We start from the raw sequence: 10,628 nt of genomic DNA, 5'->3' as shown, positions 1-10,628 counted from the left end.
GAAATCGTAAAATTGACACGACTAACTCAATTTCAAAATTCTTTTACATGTTACCTCAATTTAGTAAAAATTACATAATGATAAAAAAAAAAAAACCACTGAACTTTCTAATAACATTATGTTCTGGTATGAGACCGAGTTCCCAACCTACACAATTTCTTGTCCTCGAATCATCTGCTAGCTCACTCTACCAGTTCTTCCTTGTGCTCCCTGTGTTCGGAGGGTACCTGCCAAAGGTACTCCGATGCTTAAGTTAGTTAAGTTATCCGATCGGGCTTTTAGATTCAAAGATAAATGCGTAATAAATGAACCCATCTACCTGGGACCTTTGACCTGTATTTATAGTGTTGGACATGGGCCTGGTATTAAGGTTGTCCTAATTAAGGCCCAATTGCAGCCCAATCACCTTAAACACGTGATTATACAAATCATTCTGAACTTACCTTGACCATGGAGACTGTTCGTTTGCTACCGTCCGGACCTCGCTATTCAAGCCTATCCACCGTCTCACGAGGTAACCGTCCGCCTCGCTGGGAGTCTTCAGTGAGTTGATCTCTTAACTGGTCGTCCGGCTATATTCTTGCCGGACGGTGGTCCCTAGTACACATTACAACCCAATTCCAACTGTATAAAAATATTTTTGTAATATATTTTGAAGTAATTTATTTAAAAATTCAATTTATGAATTATAAAGAACGTTATCCAAAATACTTTCTAATTTATAATTTATCTTTTTTTTATTATTTATGATTTAATAAGAGATATTAAAATTGGTTCAAATTGAGACAACTCAATTTATCATGAGTTTGATTGGATTGAATTAAAAAAAAAACAATTCTTTAAATGTTGATCAAATATGATCTAAATCACTTAACTCACGGGTTAAATCAAATGATTTAAAACAAGTTGAAGGCATTTTTATTCATTATCCTTTGACAACAACTTTTTATTATTTTCTTACCATTCTTTCATAATTTTTTTCATTAGAACTATTTATTACTTGATATTCTTAAAGATTAAAATATTACTCAATAATATTTGAATACAGTTAGTTTATTTATTTGTCTATTTATATTTATATAAGTTGACATCTCAATTTTTAATTATAATATTTGATGAAATAAATAAATACTTTAATTATATATATATATATATAAAGTGTGATGAAACCATGTTACATTAAATATATAAAATGAATTAGAAGAATAAAATATTTTTAAGTGAGTTAAGTCACCTAATTTAACAATATATGACAAGTTGAACAGATTATAAAATTTTTAATTTACAAAAATAAATTAGGTTGAACTAACTTATTTTTAATTGGTGATAAGTTAATTCATATGAAGAGCGAAGAGATAGATATTTTTACATTATTTAAGAAAAAAAAATTATATTTTATATTCCACCAAATGTGTTGAAAAATGATATATTTTGTTGTACATTTCTTCAATATAAAATAACAAAAGTAATTACTCCACTTACAAGTTTTTATTTCACCTTCTTGGGAATTGCAGTGTTAAGGAATTATGAAAGTCTCCATAACATCAAATTTATTCAATCACCATAATGATCTTTATCAAATTTATTAAATTAGCTTAAGTTTGTCCAATTAATCAATTTGTGTTTGTTTTAATTATGATAAAAAATTGTATAATAGATACGTTTTTATTAGATTGATCCAAATTTATAGCTTGTTACTTAATCTTTTGAAAATAGTTACTTATTATTTATTATTTTTTGTGTGACTGAAATGGTTACGTGAAATAAATATGAGTGAGAGATTTTTTATGAATTTATAAGATGAATCGTTGATTTGGTTTGTGAAATATTGAAATTATGTATGATTTGGTTGTGAAATTTGTGGTTGTTGGAATTAGTGATTCTACATAATTGATTGTAGCATTTGTGATGAGAAAAGAATCAAAACACTTTAGTATATAAGGTTGTTTTGTTTTTGTTTTTGCAAGTTTAAGAATACATTGCAAAGATTCCATAAGAAGCTTTTATCTTCATTCTTTAACCTTTAAGTCGAGATATTTATGGGTTTATATATTGTTTTAAGTCGATAAAAAGTGTGCTTGTAAAATAATCTCATGCTTAACCATGGAGTAATTCTGGGATGGGTGACCTTCCAGGAAGTTTTTCCGGAAAGTGTGCGAGTGAAGACAAAGCACACTGGAAAGTCTCGTGGTGATGTGTGGGGGCAGTCAACACTCCCTGTAAGTTGTCGGGGCGTTACAAATGATATCAGAGCCTAGCCTCTCCAGTACGGTGTGGTTCGAGGACGAACTAGACGGAAGCTGGTGGGCATGTGACACCCGGGCATTGACGAGGACGGGGAGTGATCGCCGGTGCAAGAGGCATGGTGTAGGGGGCACAGACAAGGAGCGACTCCTGGCAGGCTTCGAGTGGAAGGGGCACATGGACGAATCGAACATACACCGGAATGAGAGGGATCTGGAGACTGTATAGGTATGGGACTATACAGTTGAAAGATAGCTTAAAGGAATTGATTTGGCTACCCATATCACCAAAATGCATTTACTTTTCTGTAGCCTAACCCTTAAGAACTCCATGGTTAAGTGTGCTTACCCTGGAGTAATTCTGAGATGGGTGACCTTCCGAGAAGTTTTCCCAGAAAGTGTGCGAGTGAGGACAAAGCACACTGGAAAGTCTCGTGGTGATGTGTGGGGGCANTCAACAGTCCCTGTAAGTTGTCGGGGCGTAAAAAAAAGTTAGGGATGTGCGTCAATTGATAATAAATGTTATAATAATAATCATGTAATTATTTTAGCTTGTGAATCATGTTATTTATATCATGTTTATGAATTTTTACCTAGTTGAACATGATCCATAGATATAATCACCTTAATTAATTTGTCTAATGTCGTGGTAACATGTTTTAACTAATAGGATTTTTTTCGCAATGTAATGGTCATATAAGTATAATCTAAGATAATACTAGATAGATTATAGTATGAGAAGTTATTACCCGAGATAATCTTGAATATATGTAGTACAATATAAATATTTGTGTTTGAAAAATCACACTTTAATACATTATAATGAAAAATATGAATTATTATGAAATTCAAGAAAATGTTTACCAAATAGATAAATATTTAATATCATTATATTGGATATTTAAAGGGTGAATACATATAAGTTGTTTGGTTAATAAATAATTGATATTTATATAAAAAATAATTACAATTGCACTGATGTATTTAATAAAATATACTCAATTACTAAATCATTTTCTAAATAATTTTATAAATCATAAGTATTGGAATCCAAATTGACTTTAAGTTCCACATTTAAAAAAATAAAAATAAGAAATTTGAGTAACATATAAAATAAAATAACATAAACATACACTTTTAAAGTTTTAAGGTGAAAGGGTTGTTTGATCTTTAAATATGTGGGTTAGATTTAATATTTTAACCTATTAAAAGCCTACAAATTAAAAACATTGTTAGTTTGAAAATAAATATAAATTTAATTTAGCAAAATTATTTTTAAAATTAAAATTGTTATTTGTGGTTTGAAAACTAATACCAAAGTTATTGATCATCTCAGTCTTATTTTCCTTCCACCCATATCAATGAATTGACGACTTATTTTTAAACTTTTGTTTAATACATTTTAGACTTGATGTTATGTTTTTGTTTTTGTTTTTCTTATGTAAACATAAAGCTAAATCTATCTTAGTTCAACTTGGCTAAGTCCGGTCCATCCAAACTCAATATTTAAAGTAATTATGTTTTCTAGTTTTGTTTGATAAATTAAACTAATTAATAGATAACATCATATTTGGACATCTCGGATTGAAAATGCATATATTATTAAAATAAAAAATATCATGTGAGATATATAGGTGTAAGCGAATTCCTATAATAAAAACTAAATGGGAATTCTATTTTAGTAAAGCAGAGTCCATTTATATTATTATAATATAATTATGAAGTGGGTTTTTAGTTATCATAGTATTACTTTTTAATTGTAATTTAATTATTTATTACGGTATTAAAATATCATTATCATATTAAAAACTATCATTTATTAGATTTTTTTTAATTTAACAAATGCTTAACAAACTACTTTGAAGGATAACATGATTACTAAAAAAATAATTTTTTTATAATTATAAATAAAAAATAAAAATATTATATATTAAATAATTATAAAAAATATTAAATATGAAAAATGTGAAAATATCATTACACGATTTGTAACACTTGTTACGTCACGTCAACTTTTATCCTTAATTTTACTGGATTTCAAAACATACATATTTTAAGTTTATATTTTTTAATTAGCTGGTTTATAATATAATATATATATATATATATATATATATATATATTCTAATTAGCAGGTAGATTATATATATTTTGTAATTATCTTTAAAATTGCGTTGTTAAATGGTTAAAAAATAATTATAAGATAATTTTTCTTTGTAAGAATCTCTCGTCGAAAATATTTTATTTGTTACGTGTACTTTTTAATATGTTAATTTTAAAATGGATTATTATTTTATCATTAATTTTAGATGCTTGCATTAAATTGTTTGATGATTCAATCTCATGTTATTTGAAAAAAAAAAATTGTAATATAAAACCAAATGAATATCATCATAATTTCAAAATGCAAACAAAGTGAACCTATAATTTTGTTAATATGGTCTGTATCAAAGTAACAGGAAGAAAAATGTTCTAAGTCTATGAAGTCAATATCAGTAAGAATACTGAAGGTTAAATGGTTGGATTTTAACGTATAGGATATAAAAGAATGAAAGAAAAACTGATATATTTTATTAAATATAATTAGTAAATATTTATACTGCATAATTTATATTAAGAAATATATATTAAACTAATTAATTTAAATAATATCTAAAATTCTCACATGAATCATAAAATTCCAATATAAATCCAAACCTTTTATGCATAGAATGTTCTAATCTGAATGATAAGTACCCTTTCTTGGATCTTTCACCTTGATCTTCCAATGGCCATCAGACAAACTGGAATTTCTTGCTATCCTTCTCCACTTCACGATCCTTTCATTCATCTTCTGTGTAAGTCCACAGTAAGATTGCAATTCTTCAGGCATAGCATCATAAACCTGCCACCACCTTCTGTGAGCAGAATCACTTGCAAAAATATGACGATACTGCGTGTCCCAGTTGCAATCATAATCCCTATAACACATCCATGGCTTCAAACCCAAGTAGTGTATGGCATAAGGGACTTCATGATTCTCGTCCTCATCGTTTTGAAAACCTTTCAGCAGATTAACCTTCGTTGGCAAACGGTGCCACCACGTGAAGATCTCATTCAGAAAACCTTGGTCACCCCCGTTGTAGGAACGTACCTTGTCGGTTTTGTTCATCATCTGTTGGAACATGCACTGGGATGGCTCGATCACCATCAAGCCCGAGTTGAACAAGACTTTGTGGTTAGGTGCTGCTGACAACTGAGGGTACACGAATAAATGGTCCAGGTTTTTGAGGAGTACGAGGTCGGAGTCTATGAAGATGATTTTGTCGTACTCGGTGAGTTGCCATATTCGTAATTTGCTGTAGTTCCACCTGTTGTATGCACCCCTTTTGGCAAAGGGGCTCAAGATGCGTTTGATGCGTTGGATCTTCCAGCCTGCAGCTTTTAGACCAGTTATGGATTTTGGACCAATGGATTTATCAACCAGGAGTAGAAGATCGTTTGGAAAATTGGTATTTGCTCGAAGAATGCTTTGAGCAAGTGCTATTGCACCACAAACATAAGCTTCTGAAGAATGAAGAACAGATACGTAGGCTACCTTTGGACTAAAGAAATTTCTCCACACCTCTTTACCTGCAAAACCATTATACAATATCATCATAAACTCAATAAATTTATCATTTATATTCAATGATGTGTTGTGACAGTGTAAAACAATGCTACATGCATTGGTATACATCTCACTTATATACACACTAATTTTGCTTTGCTTTGCACTGTGATATTTTAACAACTCTTTTCAATAATTTTTTTACAACAAATTATATGTTATTATTTTATTAGTTCGTGTATATGAAACGAATCAATCATAAGTTGTTGCATAAGAAGATATAAAAGAATTATAAAAAACAATGATTAAAAATACATGATTTATACCAATAAACCAATTCTTCAAACTTCTTTTAAAAACTCGTTAGTACTTGGAAAAATATTGACACTCGGTGTTGGGATACAAATAAAGTCTCAAATTGACTAAAAGAAGGATTGGACGTGGATTTATATATATATAGATAACTTCGTTAATAAGATTTTTTGGAGTGGTGTCAAAAACAAATCTTTAAAAACTTTATACAAAATAACACTTACAAAAATCAGAATTAATTAATTTATACATGATGATTTGTAGATACTTCATTTATCTGAAGTGATATTTAGACACTCCATGTCGTCACTTATATGAAAACAAAAGAAAGTATATATGAAAAGCTACACGACATGCACATATATATTATGGTTAAGAGATTGGGTATACGAAAGAATGTTTATGAATTTGGAAATTTTGACGAGTTAAGATCGTAAATTACAACATTCCTTAACCGTGCCAAGCATTTATATTACTTACATCATTATCGCATCAAAAGAACAATATCCGTTGATTAAATAATTTATTAATACTTCTTTTTCTTTAAAATGTAGTATTTTGATTTCTTCTTTTCAAATTCAAAAAACATGTTAAAAAAGGGTAAAACTAATTAGAAATAATTAAACAATATTAAAATGAGTTTAAAAATAAGCTTTTTTTTTCCTTATACTATTTTTAAAAATTGTATTTCATCGATAAATTAAATTATATATCTATATGGTCTTTATATATATACTTTCATAAAAATAATGAAATTAAAATATCTTTGAAATAAGTGAAATGAAAAAAGAATTTCACATTGGAAGGATTGAGGTGTACCTGTTTTTGCATAACCAGGAGCAATTTGACATGAACCAACAGGCATAAGTGTTTTCTGTTTTAGGCTCCATAAATCAGGTTTGTAGACCCAATATTGTTGTTGATGCGACAAAAGGTTGTGACAACTGAAAATCTCTTCCATGGGACCACAAGAACCAAGAAACACAACATACACATTCCTATGATGATTCTCCATCTTGTTCACCCATCCACTTCTGACAGCCAAATTTGCCACCACCAAATTCACCTGCAACCTAAACACATCTCTAACCCCACATGGAACCTTTGCCACCACAGCATTCAGATCTTCAAAATTCTCCAACTTTGGCATTGGAATGTTTGGGCACTTCCCATTTTCATCAATCCATGCTGGAAAAATCTCCTCCCATTTCAACTTCCCATCAACATGATCAAAATCTACAAACACACTCTCCATTTCACCCTCAAGTGACAACAATTCTTCATCTCTAGCATCAATGTTAACAACACCTACCTTAACTTTCTTCTTATTGAGACCTTTTGCTATCACATCAAACCAAGTTGGTCTTAACTTCGGATCCACCTCAGTTGTTTTGTTCATCATCCTGTTGTGCTTCTCTAAAACTATGAATACCATGAAGGGTAGGGACATAAGTAAGATACAAATGACAAAACGTTTTGGCCTTGAATGATGAGATCTCGAAGTAAACGACTTTATAGAAACCATTTTTCTTCTCCTTCAGTTTGGTGACTGTGGTTTTGATATTGATGAGTGTATGACAAAAGGTTTCCTTTCAAAAGAGGCTTATTTATACTCGATCAATCATACTTTTCTGTTCATTTGACACATAATACAAGTGTGTAAAATGATCTAAAAATGTAAAATTTTGTAATTTTTTAAGAAAGAAGAGAGTAAAAAGTAAATAAAAATAGTATCAAATAAATATAAAAAATTTAGATGTATCAAATAATCATTTCTCTTTATACTCAACAAGTTTACTTTCATAAAACATTTTATGCCCTTTTTATATAATCAAATTATTATAAAACATTATTATATATAGTTGTAAAACATATCAATAATTTTTATTTCATAAAATGCCTCTAATTTAATTAATAATTACTTTAATATATAAATTTGATTGCTGTGTAATAGTTTTATTGTGATATATGTGTATATAAAACTTTTATCCTATATTTTTTTTTTGCCTATATATGATATGGCGGATCACAATTAGTAATACTATATTAATTCATAGAAATTTTCTAATACATTTTTTATTTTTTATAGTTTATTAAAAATATAAAATATTATACTTATTTTATACTTTTAAATAAATTTCTTGATTGGTGTTCCGCTTTCAAACATCGATGAATATTTATGATATTTTAGAGATGTAGGACAAAAATTAGAAAGTATAAGAAAAATTGTTCTAATTGTAATTTTGTTTCTAATAAAAAAAAACTAAAAATAAAAATATTTCACTTATTTATCCTCTTTTTCATTTTTCACATGTGTGAATTATTTTATTAAAATATGAAAAATTATCATAAAAAATTAACATAACAAGTCCCTTTCATCATTCCCTTGGCACCATGCATATTTCATCCCATAGTTAGAAGAATTTAGGAGCTTATGTGAATGAAGAAATTAAGAATTAAATAAAAGTTTTGAGTATATTAATGGTAAGAACGTGTGAGTTGTGAAAAAGAATTTGAAAACAGTAGGAATAATAGTCATTTGAATAACAATGTTTCTCCTAACAATGAATCACAATGTTTCAATGTTCTTCATCCTTATCCATTTTCTCATCGTATTTTTTCTATCCACGTATTTATTTTTTTCATAACAGAAAATAATTACGACGATGATCCAAATATAAATTATAAAAAAGTATTTAATAAATTTAAGTTTATTTTAATAATTTTAAGTTGATAAAAAAAACAAATAAAAAAGACATAAGAATACCTATATATAAATCCATAGACTAAAAAGTCATTTGCATAATTTAAATTAGGGATATTTTTATTATTTGTCAGATATTAGTTTTTATTTATTTATTTCTTTTCCGACCCTGTCTAAATCTGACAAGTTTTACGAAATAAAAGACACGTAAATTAATATAACAAGTAAAATTAAAGAATGAAAACTCAAAATTTATGTAAAAAAGTATTAACAGTAAGCAGAATTTAGATGTTTTGCCCCAGGGTTAGCTGCAGAACATCGAATAATAAAACTATTCTTCATAGTAACAATTGAGTGTATAAATGACTTATAATTTTATTTTATTATATTTATTGAAAATTATAAAATTAAGAATGAAAAATAAGAATTATAAAACTTTATGACTTAATAAAATTTTATTAATAACGAATGTTATAAAATGTGTTGTTTTTCTGTTCTAAATTGTTAAAGGGAACTCTCTTATTTATAACAAATTATTCTTTATAATAGTATTTTATGGTTGTTGTTGAAATTAAAAAATAAATAAATTTCTGATGGCAGTTTATTTAGATCCTTGTGTGGAAGAAAAAAAATATAAGAGGGTGACATCTCATACATGTCAACTTAAACACAACCTAAAATATAGACACACCATCAACGTTATGCAATTTCTAATGTCTATTTTAGTCATAACATTAAACACAGTTATTACGTACACATCACCCTCACAAGTATTTAGAATGATAAAGTTAAGTAAAAAATCTCTTTTAACAACTTTTTTTTTTTACAACTTTTTAAAAATGTATATGTAGCATATTGTGATTGATCTGTTTTAAATATTTTTTTAGAATAAATTCAAACATATCTATAAAATAGTGATACATATCTTACTGTCAAAAAATTATTAAAAAGAGTTGTTAAAATATCACTACTATAAAGTTAATACGATATTATTATCATATTTGGAAGTCTGGCTTTTTTACGAATGATAGAGATGATTGGATCCAAGAAATTTTTAAATATATACCTATTCTATGTAATCAAAATCTTAGTTTACATTCAAAATATTTAGCCATTAACTAGTCTAAATTATATAACCCAAGACATTTAATTAAATTTCGAAATTAAATTTCAAAGTCTTGTAAAAATTATAATCGGATTTTAAAATTTAATAAACCTTACATTTTGGGATTTACAGAAACAAAAGTAAAACTAGTTAGTAGTTATATCTTAATTATCGATTATAACTTTTATTAGTGGTAATTATTTGATTCAATAATTATTAGTATCAAAATTAAGGTTATAACTTAATTTCCAGAAAAATAAAAATTGTCAAATAGTTGCACGGCAGAGACCAACAAAATAAAATAACTAATTTTAATTATTAAAGTTTTTATAGTACGTTCTTTTTGAAAAATAATATAATTGCATTGTAAATTAATATATATATATATATATATATATATATATATATATATATATATATATATATTCTATTCCTTTCAATTTATTTAATTTGAAGTATCAAATGACTAATTACAAGGTTAAAAGTTATTCACAAAAATTAATTATATTTAAAATTAAAAAAGTAATAAAACTTTAAAAAAACACTAACAAATATTTTTTCTAGATCTCAGTTCATTCAAAGAATGATGATCTTTTACTATGTAAAAAAAGTTAAAATATTTTTGAATCTTTCAACACTAGATTCACTAAAAAGATATAATCATTACACATAAAA

The 10,628-nt window shown here is 27.2% G+C and overlaps 1 protein-coding gene across 1 annotated transcript; it reads right to left on the bottom strand.

Moving 5' to 3' along the window:
- Nucleotides 1-4,957: 4,957 nt before the first annotated feature.
- Nucleotides 4,958-7,700, bottom strand: LOC106774825 (putative UDP-glucuronate:xylan alpha-glucuronosyltransferase 4). The gene is made up of 2 exons (XM_014661856.2): nucleotides 6,964-7,700; nucleotides 4,958-5,855 (listed from the first exon to the last, which is right to left on the bottom strand). The coding sequence occupies exons 1-2, from the start codon at nucleotides 7,667-7,669 to the stop codon at nucleotides 4,960-4,962; spliced, it is 1,602 nt and encodes a 533-aa protein (XP_014517342.1). The 5' UTR covers nucleotides 7,670-7,700; the 3' UTR covers nucleotides 4,958-4,959.
- Between the last annotated feature and the right edge of the window lie 2,928 nt (nucleotides 7,701-10,628).

The sequence above is a fragment of the Vigna radiata genome, chromosome 10 (genome assembly GCF_000741045.1).
Source record: "Vigna radiata var. radiata cultivar VC1973A chromosome 10, Vradiata_ver6, whole genome shotgun sequence".
Taxonomy (NCBI): Eukaryota; Viridiplantae; Streptophyta; class Magnoliopsida; order Fabales; family Fabaceae; genus Vigna; species Vigna radiata.
The sequence above is the reverse complement of the archived record's forward strand: the minus strand, read 5'-3'. Positions and strand labels throughout refer to the sequence as shown.

Coding starts and splice junctions, on each gene's coding strand:
- LOC106774825 (XM_014661856.2), bottom strand. CDS start 7,669: ATGGTTTCTATAAAGTCGTTTACTTCGAGATCTCATCATTCAAGGCCA. Junction 5,856..6,963: donor TCCTGGTTATGCAAAAACAG/GTACACCTCAAT, acceptor ATGGTTTTGCAG/GTAAAGAGGTGTGGAGAAAT.